Source organism: Antechinus flavipes, chromosome 2 (genome assembly GCF_016432865.1).
Source record: "Antechinus flavipes isolate AdamAnt ecotype Samford, QLD, Australia chromosome 2, AdamAnt_v2, whole genome shotgun sequence".
In the NCBI taxonomy this organism is placed as follows: domain Eukaryota; kingdom Metazoa; phylum Chordata; class Mammalia; order Dasyuromorphia; family Dasyuridae; genus Antechinus; species Antechinus flavipes.
Genome location: NC_067399.1, coordinates 482,007,804 through 482,027,874, shown reverse-complemented (window position 1 = coordinate 482,027,874; position 20,071 = coordinate 482,007,804). Strand labels below are relative to the sequence as shown.

Here is a 20,071-nt window from a genome sequence, read left to right as displayed (position 1 = left end):
GAAGAGGTGGGGTATAGGGTGGGACCAGAGCGGAAGAAAATATATTATATACTCTGTCTCCTAAAGGCATGGAATGGAGTAAGTTACAAAAGAAAAAAGCCTTAAGCTGAATGCCAAGATACTCAAGTTCAAATGATAGCTTTATCATTAAATATTTGTGTAATGTTGGAGCAATATACTTGTCTCTGAACCTCAGTTTTTTCATCTGTAAAATGAGAAGTTTAGATTAGATTAACCAGTGGTCCATGAACTAAAATTAAAAAAAAAAAAAAAACCATACTTTAATCTAATAGTTCCCTTTGTAATCCAAAGCATTTTGTTTTACTTTAAACATTTAAAAACATTATTCTGATCATAAAAACGGGGGAAAGGAAAGGACCCACATGTGCAAAAATGTTTGTAGCAATCTTTTTTGTAGTGGTAAGGAACTGGAAACTGAGTGGATGCCCATCAATTGGAGAAAGGCTGAATAAATTATAGTATATGGAGTTATAGAATATTACTGTTCTGTAAGAAATGACCAGCAGGATGATTTCAGAGAGGCCTGGAGAGATTTACATGAACTGATGCTGAGTGTAGTGAGTAGAACCAAGAGAACATTGTACACAGCAACGAGACTATATGATGATCAATTCTGATGAATGTGGCTCATATCAACAATGAGGTGATTTAAGCTAGTTCCAATGGTCTTGTGATGAAGAAAATGATGGATGTCTGCATCCAGAGAGAGGACTATGGGGACTGAATGTGGATCACAGTATAGAATTTTTACTGTTTGCTTGGTTTTTTTCCTCCCTCTCTCTATTATAAAAACAAAAACCAAAAAACCCCATTATTCTGAGAAAGGATCTATAGGCTTCACCAGACTGTCATTGGGGTTCATGACACTAAAAAGGTTAAGAAAGCCTAGGACTAGATTATCTTTCAAGTTCCTTCCAGCTTTAATCCTATGTTCTTGTGTCTTCTCTAAATCTTGGTTTCTCCATCTATGAAAGGGGGAAAGTAATATATATCTTTTGGGCTTCACAAGACTATGGTGAGCCTCAAATGTGATAATTAATGGGTAGGGATGTACCCTGAAAAGTAAACAGCATTACACACAGATGTACCATGCTTTCCTATGGTTAGCTGAAGATTTCAAAGCTTCTCAGGATAGCAAGGTTCTCAAGAAAACAGCAGCTGTAACACATCTGAAAACAGGTCACATAGGTCCCTAACTCCAACAATAATTATCTCCACAGATGACAAAGTTTGTCAGTCTTGCAGTTAATAAAATTATCCACCCCCAAAACATGCTAATACCTTAACCCCCAACAACTGAATCACAAAATAAAATGTTATCAACTTGGACTTTGTGGTCATTTGGATAATGCTGGAACTCTGCATTTATCTAGAAAGAAAAAGTCTTTAACCCTGATGTAAATGTAAGTGTAAGGGGAATGTTTAAATTATGAAAAAAGCAAACTATTTTTAAGTTCTGACAAGTACATTAGAGGCATTTATATGGTTCTAATTAATAAAGCACATATGATATGGGCTTCAACTTTCTAAGCTTAGTTCAAGTCATATAAATGTGCTCAGAAAAATTGGAAGAATCAGAGAATTTGAACACCTGAGATCCATAACTAAGCCCAAGAGAATTTTGCCATATCTCAAAACTTCTCTCCCACCAAGATTTCCATCAAGGAAAATGAAGGGCTTTTATTAACTCAATGAATTTCATCACTTTGTCTTTTCCCAAAAGAAGTTGGGATTTGGAATCAGAGGACCCAGATCAGAATTCCAATTCTACTACCTGTGTGATTTTAGGCAAGTAAGACCTCTCTGGGCCTTGGTTTATATATGTATTTGCTTTTCTTTCTGGCTTCACTATTTTTGATGACTGTAGTTCTACTATTACCTTTTATTCTTTCACCCATGTATTGAATAGAGTTATCTGGGGTTGTTTTATTTTAGTTGTATTCCAAATGACCAAAAAGAAGAAGAACAAATTTCCTGTCCAAGTCATATAAATGTGGTACATATATACATACACATATGTATGTGTGTGTGTATGTATATATATTTGTCTATTTATTTATGTGTTTATTTATTGGGGCAGCTGCCTGGCATAGTGGACATGGCGCTAGTTAGCCCTGGTCAAGTCATTTAACCCATTTGCCTCAGTTTCCTCATCTCTAAAATGTGTTGGAAAAGGAAATGGAGAACCACTCTAGTATTTTTGACAAAAAAACAAGAAAAGTCAGTCAGTCATGACTCAACATATATGTGTGTACCTGTATATGTTTGTGATGTATTGTGTACATCTGTAGCTATGTCCTCTGGAATTATGATTAGCAATTACAATGGTCAGAATTCTTATTCTTTCTAAGATGTTTATCTTTACCATATTGTTGTCATTGTATAAATAGTTCTCTTGGTCTGTTCACATCTGTATCAGTTCATATCAGTCTTTCAGGTTTTTCTGAAACCATCCTCCAGCATGATCTTTGTCCCTCTCCCTCATGTCATTTGATCCTGTTGATTCTGTCCCTGCAGCATCTCTTGAATCTGTCCCTTCTCCTAAACCTCCCTTCTGTAATCCCAGTGCATGCTCTCAATAACAGTAACTTGGATTATATTGCAATAGTTTCACTATTAATTCTACACTGACTTATTTCTACCTTGTACTGATCACATACCGCTGTACCCCCAATCCTGCCTTCTCTATCGCTCTGAAACAGCTCCCAAAATAATCTTTCCTATCTATACATTTGGTCATTCTCCTCTGCTCAAAAACAGAGACTCCTTTCTACTTAATGACTTAAGTTCAAACTGCTCTGGTCCAGTATTCAAGCCCTTCTGGAAATTCACCTTTCCAGCTTTTCAGATTACCCGAAGAGACCTCTTCTGTATTCCTCACTCATGACAATCCAATTCTCCCTCCCCCCCACCATCTCTGCATTGGCCATTTCCCAGGCCTGGAATGAGGATTCCCCTCATCCCTCACAGAGACATTCTCTTCCTTTACGATGCAGCTCAGGCACCTCCCTTTCCATGAAGTCCTCTCCACCCATGCAGTACTTTCGCCAAACTAGATTACTCTCTGCTATGAATGCAGGCTGTGTTCTTCTGTCTCTCTAAATTAGAATGTAAGCTCCTTGAGGACAGGGGTTGTTTTTGCTTTTTCTCCGTATCTCCAGTGCTTAGCATGGTGCAGGGCACACAATCAGCACCTAAGTACTCTTCGATCCATTATTTATACCATTCTCTGGTCATAATGTCACTTCTTCTTTCCCGACTTCCTTAACTATCTTGTAAACTCTAACACAAATATCACCTTTTCCACGACATCTTCCCTGTTCCCCCTAACTTAGGGACAATCTTACTTGTCAGACCTGATGTGGCCTTCTGTCTTATATCTAATATGCTTGTCAAGAATTGCTCATCATAATAATCTGCTCTGTGCTTGACCTCCCCTATTAGAAGGCAAGTTCCATGACAGCAGCAATTATTTTGTACCTCCCTTTTGCCCCCTACACAATATTCTATACACAATAGGTGCTCAATGATTCAATGTCAATTAAAGTCAGCAAGGATTTATAGCTCTCACAGTGCCAAATACTGTATTCAGTGCTATATATGTTGACAATCAATCTCTGAAAACTAACTAGAAAATCAACTTTCTCCAGTCCCAGTAAGAGCACCAAGCAAAAATTCAAGCTGGATTTGAATTTGTTTTCATTTGGATTTGCCAAAATGACATGGCAAAGTCTTGTTCATAGCCCTGGTTCTAGAAGCTAGTGCTCTATATGCCAGAGCAAATATAAGCCATTGAGGTGATTTGTAATTCAAGGGCTGACTCAGCAGAGATACCCAGAGACCAGGAATAAACCTTTTCTTTGGGAATAAAACATATGCCCTGCCTAACAGTAGCCCCTTTTCCAAATGTCACAGTAATTATCATCAAAAAAACTAACAATATATCTCTATCTCTATTTCTACTTCTATCTACCTATCTCACTTATTATGTGTAGATAGCACTTACTATGTGCCAGGCACTGTGCTAAGCACTTTGCACAATGCTGAAAGATATAGGCTATTATAATCCTCATTTTATAGAAAAGGATCCTAAGGCAAATGGGTAAGTGATTTGTCCAGGGTCACACAAATAGGGTCTGAGGCAAAATCTGAATTCAGCTAAGAGTGAAGCCAAGAAGGACCAACCTACCTTAGCTGCCTCAATTGCCTTCGTTGGGATGAAGATCCTGGGAAAGGCATACATTGCTCCTTGTAGGGGATTACAGTGGATTCCTGGGACCTGGTTAAACAAATCTTCTGTAAGCTTGGCTTTTTGTGCAAGATTGCTCAGGACAAATTCCTTCTCCTGTGGAAAGAGAGAAAAGAGATGAAGTTAAGTTCACGTTGGGCAGTAACAATGACTAGGCTCTAGAACTGGTTCCTTCTATATATACCAACAAAAATACAAACCAACAGTACTTTGGAAGGAGTCTTTTCTTCCCAAGGGAATAAGATTATCATCCTGTAGTAGAGTCACTTGAAGTTTAAAAGCTAGAAAGGACTTTTAAGGTTATAGTTGTATCCCCCTTAAAGAAAGGAAATGGGCAGGGGAGAGGATCCAAGAAGCTAATTGGAAAACACTAGTGGAGAACCCAAACCAGAAGACATTGCCACATATTACTTTCAATGAAAGTCCCTTTCTGAGGCTTCCAAATAGTCTAGGACTCGAGGAGGAGGAAAGGAAAAGGTTTGGAAAGGAATGAAACCATGACTTGTAGCTATGTGGCAGTGACAGCAGCACTAGATTTGGGCGTCCTGAGAACTTAGGTCTGATTCCTGGCTCCGTTCAAAATCTACTTGATTTTTGGGGCAAAGTTACATCTCCTCTTTGGGCCTTTCAACTTCCTTATCTATAAATGAGGAGACCCTTGTATTAGAGGATCTCTGAGTCTTATGATTTCTTGTGTCCTAAACTGGAGAAGTCCTGAAGAACGAAGGCTACAGAACTGGCCAGGTAGGTTACTATCAAGCTTTCTTTCCCTTCAATCCCTATTCACCATTCTCTGACTTCACTCCACTCCCAAGGGGAGAGTCATTCCTTCTTCCTGCTCCACTCAAGATGCCCACATCCTGCCCTTGCTCTGGAATTTGGGCAGAAAAAAACACTTTTCTTTCCTCCTGTCAGATCTTCAGTTGAAAATGAAGCTGCCTTATTTTCCTGGAATTGCCCATGATGCCCCTGGTTCTCATATAACAACCAGACTCTGAACTCAAAAGGCAAAGCCAGGGATGCGGGGTTCCCAACATAGGAAAGCACTCCCTCCACCAGAAGAGGATTTGAATGGACTTTGCTCTCTTCTAGCAAATGACAGCTTCAAAATCGTTCCCCAGCATTTTTGACCTCTCAGAAATCATAAGAACCACACGAAACAGACTGCTTTTGTGTGGGGCATGCCCCCACTTCCTGGGCCTTTTCTAGAAAACTCCATACCCTGGCTTGCTTCCCTAATTTTACTCACTAACCAATCCTGAGCATTCCTTGCTTTTGACAACAGAGAATGAGAAACCTATGGTATATGCCTAAAATCCTGCCTCTCTCCCTATAAAACTCACATGTTGCTTTGTCCAGGTGCCCTATGGTGAAGGCAAAGGGAAACTAGACAGCCACACATATAGACTAGAAAACCTTAGCAAAACCAAATATGCCCAGTCTGCAGGATGAGTCTCTCAACAATCATCGCTGATCCCAAAATTCACAGAATTTGAGACTGGAAACGATCCCTTTGGTGACCATCTGGTATTAGCCACACACTAAAGAAATCACATTAACATACTTGGCAAATATTTTATCCAGTTACTGGTCCCCTTGAGGAAGGGGAATCTAGCAGCTCCTTCTGACTGCTAGAAGTTTCCCCCCTAGATGCTGAGTCTAAATTTGCCTCTTTGGAAAGAAGAACCCACTGATCCTGGTTTTGCCTCCAAAAGAACAAAACTAATCTTTCTTCATATGACAGCCCTTGAGATATGAACAAGTTAATATGTCTCTTCTGAATCCTCTACAGACTAAACATCCCCAGTTCCCTCTGCTGATAAAGCAGGATAATACAGAAGAAACATGAAATATCAAAAGACTGCATTTGGGTCGCAGCTCTATCACTGTGTGGCCTTGGACAAAGCATTCAATCTTTGCCATCCTCAGTTTTCTTATTTTAAGAAAACCTACTGGCTCTGTCTGCCTAGCTCAGGATTTCTCTGAAGCCTAAAAGAGAACAAGTCTATAAAAGTGCTTTAGACTTGATATAACTCAGGATCTGAGAACTAAAAGGTTTGATAATTTTATTTCACTGTAATTGGTTTCCTTTATAATCTCACATATATTATTTTATGCATTTAAAAATATTTTAAGAATAGATCCAAAGACATCACCAGACTGGCCAAGGACTCTATGACTTACAAAAAGGTAGGAGCTCCTGTTCTAGATTAACCTGAGTTATTCATTTACATCTTGCACCATGACAGAAACTATGAAGGAGGGATACAAAAGAAGGATTTTTCTAATCAAAGTCACTCTTTTGGGGCTTCCAATAGCTCTAGGAATGTAGAGGAGGAGTACACAAGGTTTGTGGTAGAACCATGACCCATGGGATATAGTGAGAAGAGCACTAGATTTGGGGAGCAGTGGTAATGGAGAATGATGTCATCCTAACCTTGCCCTTTGGGGAGGAAAAGGAGGATTGGCAAAATATACTAACTCCACACACAAAGTAAGCTCATCCTTAGGAGATATGTCTGCAAGAAGCCTGATCAGGGAGTGGGGGTCAATGCTCTGTTACATTGGAACAGGATTTTGTCTTTTCTGGCAAACTAACCAGTCTATACCAAGCTGGAAGCCATGGCCACAGCCTCTCTGCTCTACCAAGATAGAAATTGTAACTGTGACCTCTCTCATTCTAACCAGAGCCATTGCAATGGAGTCTGTCAACAGGACTGGATTTGGAGTAATAGGATCACAAATCTGAAGCTGAAATCAACTTAAGAGGCCATAAAGTCTAATTTCCCCCATTTTACATATAAAAAGAGTAAGGCAGTCAAGTGACCAGACTGGGATCACAGAGCTCATAAGTGTCTTGAGGCAGAATTTGCACTCAGGTCTAACTTCCTTCAAGTCTAGTTGGCCTAGGCAGAAAATAGGCTTACTCTGGATAAATCACTTCCTCTCTCTAGTCCAACATTCAGTTACCACTAGGATACTCAACAGTCCCACGTCTAGTATCCACATGTGCCTATGAAGGCACACCCAGGACGTCAGAAGCGAGGAGCCCATTTGTACTCACCCTACTGAACTGCTCGTAAGACTCCTCTGTAGGCACTGGGGGGTTCACAACAATATCCAGGGCTGCCTGTCCAGAAACTGGGGGGCAGAGGCGGACTGAGAGCATCTTGACAAGCTGTCCCTTAATCTCTGGATGTAAGTTGATCATCTCCATATAGCCTCCTCGGTAGCCACACCTAGCCAGCAAAGGATAAAAGGGCAAAATTTCAGGTAAAGCTTCAATTGACTAGAATCCAGTTAAAACATTCACATTCCATCTTTGTTTATTATTTTAATCAATCAGCTGACAAACATCTATAAGGCACACCAAGCACCGGGGATAATTTCATGGAGTTTACATTTGAATTGGGGATACACCCTGCCTACATAAATAAATATAAACCCACAAGAATCTGGGAGAAAGGGTAGCAGCAGGCAGGAGGGGCACCCAAGCTGTTCCTTAAAGGAAGGGAAGGATTTCACGGGCAGAGGTGAGGAGGGAGCGCATGTGCAGGAAGAGCTGAGAGAAACTCAGTGTGGCTGTAGGATGTAGGAGAGGAAACTGCAGGTACTGAGACTTGGAAGATCAGCCCAAGCCAGACTGTGAAAGGGTTTACTGCAGAAGCACTAGGCAGCCCCAGTTTCCTTAGGAGGAAGGTGAGATGGTAAAAGCCAAACTAAAGTTAAATCTCTTTGGCAGCTGTGTGGAGAAAAGACTGAAGGAGAAGAGAGGCCTTTGGCAGGGTTATTGCAAAAACCTAGGCAAAGAGCAATCGGTCCCCAGGCTAAAGCGAGAGAAGGATGTAGATGCAAAAGAGACTCTGTAGGTAACTTTGGTTTCTAAAAACCATCTTTCAAGAAATATCCCAAGTCAGTCTGCATCTGGCCCAATCTCCCAATCCTTCTTGATCCCTAGTCACAGGCTTGAAAAATAACAACTAATGTGCAGGGGGCAGACCTAGAGACCCACAATGAACAGGGACAGAACTACCACAGTACATCAATTAACCTCACTGGAGATAGAAGGTGTCCAGCCAAAAAAAAAAAAAAAAAAATTAAGTAAAAAGAGTTGAAACCGCCCAGAACATTCCATTCCTTGAGTATCCTCATTACCATAGGGTCTTTAGGATAATCAATTACTGTTAACAGGCTACAACTTATACAGTTATCACTGCTCCTTAGTTCCAAATTACATCCAGTAGGTCAGAGGGGAGGGGAAAGAAGCATAAAATCACATGAAGTCTGGTGTGGACACAACTTCTGTAATTACAAGCAGCCTAGGGATCTTGGCACTGTCCTTTACAAGCCAGTTTGGCCAAGTTTTAGATTGTCAACTGTGCTATTGGAGTGTCCCCTTCTTCCACTTTCCTCCTAAGTCACAAGCATCTCCCCACCACATTCTCTCTACCAGGATCCAATTGCAGTTTCTTTTTTTTTTTTTTTTTATAAATTTTATTTTATTTAATAATAACTTCGCATTGACAGAATCCATGCCAGGATAATTTCTACACGACATTATCCCTTGCAATCACTTATGTTTCGTTTTTTCCCCTCCCTCCCCCCCCCCCCCCCCAGGATGGCAAGCAGTCCTATATATGCTAAACATGTTGCAGTATATCCTAGATACAATACATATTTGCAGAACCGAACAGTTCTCTTGTTGCACAGGGAGAATTGGATTCAGAAGGTAAAAATAACTCGGGAAGAAAATCAAAAATGCAAATAGTTCACATTCATTTCCCAGTATTCCTTCTTTGGGTGTAGCTGTTTCTGTCCATCATTTCTCCAATGAAACTCAGTTAAGTCTCTTTGTCAGAGAAATCCACTTCCATCAGAATACATCCTCATACAATATCGTTGTCAAAGTGTATAATGATCTCCTGGTTCTGCTCATCTCACTTAGCATCAGTCCATGTAGGTCTCTCCAAGCCTCTCTGTATTCATCCTGCTGGTCATTCCTTACAGAGCAATAATATTCCATAACATTCATATACCACAATTTACCCAGCCATTCTCCAATTGATGGGCATCCATTCATTTTCCAGTTTCTAGCCACTACAAACAGGGCTGCTACAAACATTTTGGCACATACAGGTCCCCTTCCCTTTTTTAGTATCTCTTTGGGGTATAAGCCCAATAGAAACACTGCTGGATCAAAGGGTATGCACATTTTGATAACTTTTTGGGCATAATTCCAGATCGCTCTCCAGAATGGCTGGATTCGTTCACAACTCCACCAACAATGCATCAATGTCCCCGTTTTCCCGCATCCCCTCCAACATTCATCATTGTTTTTTCCTGTCATCTTAGCCAATCTGACAGGTGTGTAGTGATATCTCAGAGTTGTCTTAATTTGCATTTCTCTGATCAATAGTGATTTGGAACACTCTTTCATGTGAGTGGTAATAGTTTCAATTTCTTCATCTGAAAATTGTCTGTTCATATCCTTTGACCATTTATCCCAATTGCAGTTTCTAAGGGACAAGCTTGCAAAAGAGCCCAAGCCACCTGACTCCCAAGCTTCTCAAGGGTTTGCTAAGACAGCCTTGTACCTAGAACACACTCTTCTACTGAACTACTTTGTATTTAATCTCTTTATACAAGGCATCCCAAAAGTCTGAGTGTAACTTAAAATGACTCCTTGTATTTGTTCTGTACGTACTTATTTATGTACCTTTTCTCTTCTGTTAGAACATAAGCTCTCTGAGATTATTCAAAGAAGCCTCCTCTCTATTACTCATTCATAACCCTCCAACTCCTCCCTCCCACCCTTTTTTTTATGATGCAGCTCATGTACCATCCTTCTTGTGAAATCTTTCCTGATTCTCTGCCCCCCACAACTCTCCCAGCTGCTGCTGCTGCCCTCCTTCCTGGGGCTACCTTGTATTGTACATGTGGGGATTAATTTTTGAATAATAGCTAGCCTTTATATGGTATTTTGAGGTTTGCCAAGCACTTAATTAAAGTTGCTCAATTGAGCCTCACAACATTGTGAGATAGGCACCAGTGTTATAGACTACTTTACAAAAAGTCTGAGGCTGAGAAACTGGGGTCTCAGAGCTTATAAATGGGTCTGAGGTAGGATTTGAACTCAGGTATGCCCAACTTCAAATCTAGTTCTCTACTTATAGGACCACTGAGATGCTTTTCTATTTCTGCTGCATAAATTTATGTATGTACAGTGTCTGCTATAAAGCTGGCTCTTAAACACTTGTTAATTAATTCAACTAGTACATTTTACCAAAAATTATCCTCAAATAATCAAAACAGGCAGTCTCCAGCATCCATCAAACCCACTACATTTTGAATTGTCCCTCTCCATCTTTGGCAAGCTCTGTTGGGAAGTCTTCCTAAATGGCGGCCAAGTCTGCCTCTCAGAGTTTATTCTGTCCTTTGCAATCAAGCAGAATAAGCCTACGCCTTCTGCCAGTCTGTCCCACCTAAGTTTTCTCTTTCCCAAAGCTGAACACCCTCACTTTCTCTGACCCATCCTCTGACCCATTTATCATTGCAGCTATCTCCTACACTCCAGAATGGTCAGAAGCACTACTAGCCAAAAAGATCCATGGCTGCTGGAAGTCTGGGTCTTCCTTTCCATGGCCTGGTTTCTTTGAAGTGTGGCTTAATTGTACTGGAACTCCAGACATAAAGGTTTCTGTTTAGGAAGGTTCCAAAATACAATCCCACTTCAGCCCAATCGACTTTTGGGAATGAACACAGAATGGCCGGCCTGGCACCTCAATGGGGCTGGTCTGATACAGCTAATGGAACCTGCATCCTCTGCCCTGTCTTGTCTGCCTAGTCAGCAGGGACACCTAAGGACTCTTGGCTCCAGAGCTCACTGTTCTTAGCATCTTCATCATCCCCAAGTTTCCAGTGATTAAGTCTCCATTCCCACATTCTATAAACCAGTCCTTCCAGGACCTAGCTCCATTCTCCAGGTTCAGTTCCTAGGTGCTCACTATGGCCTGCCAGAACTCAACTAACCCTGAGGGGACTTTAGTCTACTGTGCTTTGCAGAATAGATATTTAATAACTCTAGCTGAATTTGTCTGTGGCCTATGACAAAATGCTCCAACTAAATCCTCTGAGACCCAGTACTCACCAGCCCAGAGATCCCATATTACCTGAGGCTAAGCAGTTACCCATTGGTAGACTTCCCCACGTGACTAAGGCTAGTGCCCAATACTCACTAAAGCTGTCTCTCAGCTCTAATTTTTTTCTTTCTCTCATAGACATAACTTTAAGGAGTAAGACACAGCACTCCAACTCCCATCTTAGGGTCCTAGGTTCTTGATAGCTTTGTCATATGTAGGTGCCCTCAGGCCTCCCATGATGCTCTCTGACTACCTTGCCACCACACTGCCATACACATACCTATGTCTCCTCCTGCTTTCTGCTTCTTGGGCTGAGAACAGAAGTCAAATCAATACTACCACTTCTAAAAGGTATGTCCATCAGTTTTTTAATAACTCTAATCATTATGTCCTCATGACTTCCCAATCCAAATTACCTCTTCTTACTACTACTTGCTTATGGGGTTGTCTTCTTTTCTTCAAGTGCCTTAAGAGCATGTACTGTTTTGCTTATTATAGATGTATCTCAAGAGGTGAGAACAGAATCAGGCATATAGCAGGCATTTAATAAACTCTTTTTCCTTGATTCATTCATTAGTGAAGGGAGAAATCTTCATTAAAATCCTCCTTTGATGGTTCACAAATTTGTGAAGGGGATTTTGGGTTCTCAATGACTGTTAGCAGAGAGAAAGCTCTGATACGTTTTTGTTTTTGCTGTTTGAGATTTCAGTTGGTTTTAACTCTTTATGATCCCATTTGGGGTTTTCTTGGCAAAGATGCTGGAGGGAGCTGCCATTTCCTTCTCCAGCTCATTTTACAGATGAGGAAATTGATCCAAACAAGGTTAAGTGGTTTGCTTAGGATCACACAGCTTTGAGTCTTCCTGACTCAATCCACTGAGTCACTTAGCTGCCCTGGTATCTATTACCAAACTGGAAATGCTTTGTATACTGGACTAATGATGAACTATGAGTCTGTTGTCTAAGGTAAGTGTGGGGAAGCTCATTATCAGGTCACAAAAACTCTGAAAGCCTACATATTAAACTATGAGGCATTGCAATGTACATTAGTAGAGGGAGGACTCGTACTGATAGAATCACAAATCTGTAAAGTAAATATAACTTTTTGAATTATCAAAAGGACAAGATTAGTTGATTTGTCCTAGAGTCAGTCAAATGGGTCAAGCCCAGGACAGAATACGTGAAGAAAAGTTCTCCACATCCCTGAATAAACAGCAAAAAGCCAATGCTGACATACTCGCCCATGTAGCCTTTGGAGGTGGAGTGGAAGGATGCGAGCTCCACATTGCTTGAGTAATCTGGCCCCATCTCATAGAGAACCTTCTTGAAGGAATGAAATTGGCAATCCTTGGCATATACGTTGTCCTGGTACACCTGAGCAATCAACCAAGGGAAGCAAACTGAGTCTGTGCATGAACTCGTATACATTAAAATGAGAAGTGGAACAACTAACTTACAGACAATAACAAAGCTCTAAAGACAAACAATTTCCGAAAGACTTAAGAACTCTGGACAGTGGAACCATGATTCCAGATACCCCATGATGAGACATGCTACCCACTCCTGAGAGAGCTGATGGACTAAGCTATGTCTTTTGGACACAGCCAGCTTGGGAATTTGCTGTGTTTAGTTAGGCATATTTGTTATAAAGAGAGATAGAAGAGAGGGGTAAGGGAGAAATCATGTTTGTTAATTTAAAAAAATAAAATTTTAAAAAATGTCTGAAGATGCAAACACCACAGGATCATAGCCCTGGAGTTGAAAGAGACTTCAGAGTCCCTGTAGTCCAATTCCCTTCTTTTATAGAGACTGAGTCCCAGGAAAAAAGGGGGGCTTGCCTGGAGTAGCTCCATGGAACTCTGGGAAGATGTGTCATGGTAAGGCAGACTAGGGCAGCATTCTTGAGACTGCCGAGTGGCCAGTGGGAGACCATCATAACAGACTGATGACACCCACCTAACATTCACATGTAGACCTGAAGGGGCCACAATCCAAGTGTCCCAAAGACATAACAAGAGAGCTCGAATCTAACATCATGCAGAACAACTATGAAATAGCGTTTATGGCAAAGAGCAGGTCTAAGCTTAGGGAAGTACTTCTTGGAGTAAAACTGAGTAGGACCTGGGAAGAAGGAAAGAAGACTTTAAATACCTATTTCTCTAAGTGTAGGAGGGGTTTTGGGCGCACATTGATAAAACCACCAAAGCACTTTATCTAATAAGCCAGCAATTCATTAAGTTTCTAAGAGGTAATTTGGTATCCTGAAAAAACATTTAAACTTGGTGGTCAGAATAGTTGGACAATCCTGGTTGTGACACTTATAAAAGGTGTGAGCACAGACAGACCCCTTAACATTTGAGCCACAAACTCTCATAGGGTTGTACTTATCACCACAGACAGTCCTCTCACAGGATGGGTATGATGAAAGGAATTTTACTACAAGCCATAAAAGTGCCAGTAGAAAGGTGAATTCTGAGCCTAGTTTCCTTATCTGTGAAACAGGGACAAGAATCTTTGCCCTCTCTATTTTAAAAGGCAATCATTACATTGCCACAAAATAATGGAGTAAGATATTTGAAAGCTGGAAAGTACAGTACACACAGAATTATTTATGTGGCTCCACACCCAGAACTAGGCTAAGAAAACAACATGACAGAGGGAAGAAAAAGTCCCAGTTCCTCTTACCTCATCAGCCAAGAGGAAGAGTTTCTCTTCCCAAGCAAAGTGAATCACTTCTTCAATACACTTTCTGCTCTGGACCTGACCTGGAAAGACCCCACCCCAAAGAAGAAAAAAAAGCTAAATTTAAATTTATTTAAGTTGGCACCTGGCCCAGATTTCCGCCCAGAACCTCAATATACTTTTCCAGTTACAACAATATCCAGTATCTATCTTCCTCTCTCCATAGTCACTATCATGCCAGAGTCAGTGTGGTCTGCCTTCATGCTTTCCCCCTCCCCCAAAAAGCACTTTCTTAACCTGCTAAAGCAGACACAGATGAGTAAATTACGAGTCAGACTGTTATATGCTTTTGTGGAATAGGAAGAAATACTGCAAACAGTAGCAGGGGCAGAAATTGAGGGAAATGGATAAATTAACTCAGCTAGCTTCTTATAAGGCCTGATCAAGTCATATGCACCACAAATCCACCCAGAATCAGGAAAAAATTATTACAGTCCCCTCATCACTGTGAATTTGGGCATCAATCCAGGAATCTGAAGGTGTTAAGTCTTTACTGACATTCTAATCTGTCCATAGTATTATTGAGGGAAAGCTCAGAAGTCATAATTAGACTTAGCACACCCCAGACCTAAGCTATTTATCAGGTATAATTTTTTAAAGTCTGCAAAGCCCAGATTTTCCACAATCCATCAATATTTATTTTGTGGCAATTCAAGTTGCTTAGGATGCTATGAAGAATCAAAGCCTTTCCTAGACCACAACAGACAGGGAGACATAGTTTTTGAAGTGTGTTTAAAGACATACAAAAATCTTGTTTAGGTCACTGTTTAAAATTTTTTAAAAAGCTATCAAAACATATGGCCAGAATATTCTTTCCTCCTGACAAGTGATCTTAATTTTAAATGTAAACCTCCTTCTCATCTAAGCTATTTGTTTTAGTTTCCCCAACTGCAAGTATGGACTGATTCTGGAGAGAGAGAACACTAAATGGAAAAAAAAAAAATAATGCAAATAAAACCAAAATGAAACTTAAGTTAATTATAACTACCAATCAGTTTGCTTTAACAGCTTTTCTTTGTTATAGATTGTAGTGACAAAAGAAAACCCCACCAGAAACAAAAACTTTAGACTGATAAGATAGCTTGTGTCCACCAGGAATTCAAATGATGCTTTCACTTGGGTGGGGCAGCATTTTATGCCCCTGAGACAAAAGATTCCAGAATGAACTCAGACACATTTCAGCTGCTGCCCATTTTATCTCCAAAGGGAAAGGGAACAGCATTTTTTTTAATGGATTTTTCAGGCTGAGTAAAAGGAATATGAAGCTAGCAGTCAGGATAGAAACAGGCAGTATTATGTACATGTTTAAAAACAACAAAAGGGAAAATATACAACATTATATTGCTTTTCAACCCATGAAAAGTCGGATTTTTTCCCTAAATGGCATTTCTTTAAAAACATCATCATTACTGATAGCTTTGTTTTGACAGAGATCATTTCCTGGCAAGTCCTTCACCCACCCACCTCTCAACCAAACAGTCAAGCACTCTAGTAATAAGAGGAGGTAGGGGAGAAGGTGAAGATGGTGGTAAAGTTAAACAAAGCCATAACAAACACATCAGACTGCTTATGCAACATTCTGTATCTGTAGTTCTCCACCTCTTCTTTGGAAAGGAGCAAAGTCACATGTCATTTCTTATTCAGAAACATACATTAGGTTCTAGGCTAAGGAGAGGACACAAACTACTGTGAACACTGGCTCATCAAAAACAATTAAGAGAGGAAGCTAGGTGGCTCAGTGGATAGAACACTAGCTCTGAAGTCAGGAGGACCTGAGTTCAAATCTAATCTCAGACACTTAACACTTCCCAGCTGTATGACCTTGGGTGAGTCACTTAACCCCAATTGCCTTGACAAAAAAAAAAAAATTAAGAATTTGAAAATGATAAGGAAAGTATATAAATCTTTTAAACATCTAATTAAATTATGCCTTCACAGATATGTTTCTGCTTAAACTTTCTCCAATTAATTAATTGTTTGAGACTAGTATCAAAATTACAATTTTGCCCTGAAAAACATCCCTATTGATTTGCTCCTAGTGACTTAATGGGACATATACAAGACCATCAAAAGACTGTATACCCCTGCTGGTTCCAACTTGTAGACTGACTCTGGAGAAGTCATTTGGCCTTGATGACTTTTAAGTCCAATTGCATCCCACCTTCTTTGGGATGTTAATTCCTTCCCCAAACCCTCTTAATTACAGTGCCTTCCTTCTGTTAACTATTGCCTAGTAATGCTGTAAATAGCTTGCTTTATATATATTCATTTACCTATTAGATGTCCCCTTCCTATTAGACTGCATGCTCCTTGACTATGATCTGTCTTTTGGTTCTCTTGTACCTCCAGAGCTTAGCATAGTGTCTGGCACATAGCATGTGCTTAATAAATGTTTAAAAATGTTTTTAGTGTTGCCATTTGCAAAATGATTCCAATATTTATAATATAATCACATAGGTTTGTTTTAGGAAAGGGCTTTTAGTAAACTATAAAAATTTCCATAAATTAAGATAGATTTTTAAAAATCACCTCATTTCTATATCAGTTTTCTCATTAATAAAACGGGAATAATATTTGTAATGCTTATATTACAAGGTAAAGCAATAGATTTGGAGTTACAGTACTTAGATTTAAAACCCAATTCTCCTATTTAACTCCATTATATAGTCCTGAAAAAATATCAAGACTTTCTGAATCTTCATTTATTTAAATGGAAAATGGGATGTGAGAGGGAGCAAGGTAAAATATCTAGTACATGACTGGTTGTTGACCTTACTATACACAGCAAATATTTAAGAGACATGCAAAGAGCTAGAATGTTTCAGAGACAGGACTTGAAGCTAGGTCATCTTGACTCTGAGGATAACCCTCAACATGATTCATGTCACTCGGCCTTTCTAGGGGGCAAGTTATAATTATTATCCTATCTACTCCAAACTCTCTTACCTATGAACCAAAGGTAAAAGGAACCTCCTGTGGCATCAGAATTCTAGGTTTACAGATGTAAAGCCTACTGTTTTGCCATCGTACTCTGAGAAGCTTAGCAGCAGTACAAAGATTATGAGTAAATCAAATACTACCACGAGAAAATCTGTTCTTTTGGGAAACTCAGTTACCTCCATATGGAATAATGCAAATGCCTCCACAGCTTGCTGTCCATGGCTGTTGCCTTTGGTGATTCTATTTCATACTCCTCCATTATCACTTCTGTTTTGTACACCTCCATCAATCCTAAGATCTATTCGAATTCTCCCTTTCCTCAAAGAGCATAAAAATGTTTAACCTCACATAGCACTTAGACTGTGACTACTTTACTCCATTTTGGCCATAAGAAGTAAAACTATGCCTCAATTAAACTGAAAATCACAGTTACTCGGATTATGTCTTCAATATCATTTACCTGTAGGATTGCCAGGGTTGATGATGCAGAGGACTTTGGGGTTACAGTACTCCTTGGCTTCAGTCACTGCTCGTCGAAGCTCATTCACATCCAAGGCCCAGCAGTTTTCTTCATCTAGGTAATAGTTCACCTGGATGGCATCCAATTCCGAAATGACAGCTGAATACAGTGGATACTGGGGTATGGGGATCAATATTCCAGTCCGGGACTTTCCTCCACCAGACACCAGAAGCTTAAGAATTGTCTACAAGAGGAAGCGAGTGGAAAATTGAATCAATCTTTTTAGATCATCCACTTATTCCTGGTTATCTTTCACAAACTTAATTCAACCAACCAAACTGGGGTTTTTTTCTGATTGTGAAATACACCTCTAACACTCCTACATCATCGAGGAAATCCTTAGGGTTTTAGTTGACCTTTTCCCATAAGAACCCATGAAAAAGAAAAACTTATTAAGCCCTGCTTTCGGAGCAAAAATGGCATGTTTAGTCCTTGTAGAAATAAAAATCTATTAATAACAATAACATTTATAAAATATCTTAAGGCTCTCAAAATATCGTATCTCCATTCTTCCATTTGATTTTAAGACAGAATTTGAAGGTGTCTTCCTGATTCCAGTATTCTATCCACTGCACCCCCTTACCTATCTTTATTCGGAATTAACTATCTTGGGATGTAGAGGGAAGTCTGCAATTAGAATGTGGAATGCTAGCTCTACTAGCTTTATTGAAGAAGAAATTCTTTAGGAGGCTAGGTGGGTCCAGATGGCCTTTTTTTTTTTTTTTTTTTTTGGCTGAGGCATTTGGGGTTAAGTGACTTGCCCAGGGTCACACAGCCAGGAAGTGTTAAGTGTCTGAGGCCAGATTTGACCTCAGGGCTGGTGTTCTATACACTGCACCACCTCGCTGCCCCCAAATAGCCTTTTAAGTCTCTTCCAACTCTGTGGGCCTTGGATTAAAATTCCACCTTTGCTGTTTGCCACTTGTAGGACTCTGAATAAATGACTTCACCTCTCTGGCCCCATCATCAAAGTGAAAGAGGAGAGGACACAACTGTATAATTGCTAAAGTTACTTGCAGTTTAAAACCCTACATTCTTAAATAGAAACCCCCCAACACCACAGCAATATCACCCTAATCCACCAGAGGGAGCTATAAGCCCTGTTTTCCAATTCAGAGACCAAGTGGGCAATGTGGGTGTACGACACATGCTGAAGCCATGTGGAAGAAAAATCCCTAACTCAGGGTCTTCTAGGGGGTAGATAATTCATTCAATTTCAGCCAAAATCACATTCCTAGTGGAACAACCTCCCACTACATACAGAGGCCTGTATTCTCTTTTGTTCCCCCTACGCTGGCTGTGTAGAGTTGGAACTTTTAAAAAATTAACTAGGAACAGAATCTACCAAAGGGTCATGAGTGACACAAAGTGACCGTAGAAACCTGTCTTCCTTGTCACCACCTACTCAAAATTTCTGGGATGAAACAGGATGTTCCAGACAACACAGAGTTAAAATTTTTTTTTTTAAAAACCCACATCAGGAGCTGTAGGATTCTTGCTCTGGCTTTGACACACATGCACTTTGTCATTACAGGAAAGTCTCTGGGCCTCATTTTCCTCTGTAATATTTCTTTCATTCTCTAACATTTTTTTCCTCAATAGTACTTTATTTTTCCAAATCCATGTAAAGATACTTTTCAATATTCATTTCTGTTTTCAAGATGCATTTTTGTAAAAGTGTGCTCCAAATTTTTCTCCTTCCCTTCCTCCTCTACAAGACAGCAAGCAATCTGATATAGGTTTAAACACATTTCCATATTTGTCATGCAAGAAAAATCAGACCAAAAGGGGAAGGGGGTAAAAATGAGAAAACAAAAGCAAACAAAACAAAACAAACAAACAAAAAAAAGGTGAAAATTCTTTGTTTCAATTTACATTCAATCTCCATGGTTCATTCTCCCAAGTCTATTTGATTTGCCTTGGATCACCACATTGCTATATTCTCTAATATTCTTAAGAGAGTTTCAGGAAATGTGGATTGTAGGCCCTGAGTCTGCCATATACCCGCTCTGTGACCCAAGGCAAGCCATAAGACTTCTGGTTATCCCTTTAGTTACTGGTCAAATGGGGAAAACAATAGTGCTGCCTCCCTCAATCAGATAAAATAAAAATCAAAGCCTAGCTATGTAAATGAAAGTGAAATCTCCCCTACCCAAACTGCAAACACAGGGATAAAGAGATAAGATAACCCCCCAGGACAAGGAAAACCTCTACATTCTAAGGATAAAGATAGCCTTCAAGCCCCAGCTTCTAGACATTATCCAGTGATATTCCACTCCTATGGGATAGTGGAAGAGAAGGAAACAAGTACTTCTTAAAAGTCTATTAAGTGCCAGACTCTTATCAAATATTACCTCCTTGGATCCTCACAATAACCTTGGGAAGTAGATACCATTATTACCCCATTTTACAGATGAGTAAATGAAGTCAGAGGAAAAGGGACTTGCCCAAGATCATCTAG

General features: G+C 40.0%; 1 protein-coding gene across 1 annotated transcript in view; it reads right to left on the bottom strand.

Annotated features, from left to right (window-relative positions):
* Positions 1-20,071, bottom strand: part of GPT2 (glutamic--pyruvic transaminase 2) — a 53,111-nt gene that overhangs the window by 6,769 nt on the left and 26,271 nt on the right. Inside the window, exons 6-10 of the mRNA XM_051979788.1 lie at positions 17,551-17,794; positions 14,094-14,173; positions 12,646-12,782; positions 7,335-7,509; positions 4,211-4,366 (exon numbers count right to left, since the gene is read on the bottom strand). Of these exons, the coding sequence (XP_051835748.1) occupies positions 4,211-4,366; positions 7,335-7,509; positions 12,646-12,782; positions 14,094-14,173; positions 17,551-17,794 (792 nt within the window). The remainder of the gene's footprint in view (positions 1-4,210; positions 4,367-7,334; positions 7,510-12,645; positions 12,783-14,093; positions 14,174-17,550; positions 17,795-20,071) is intronic.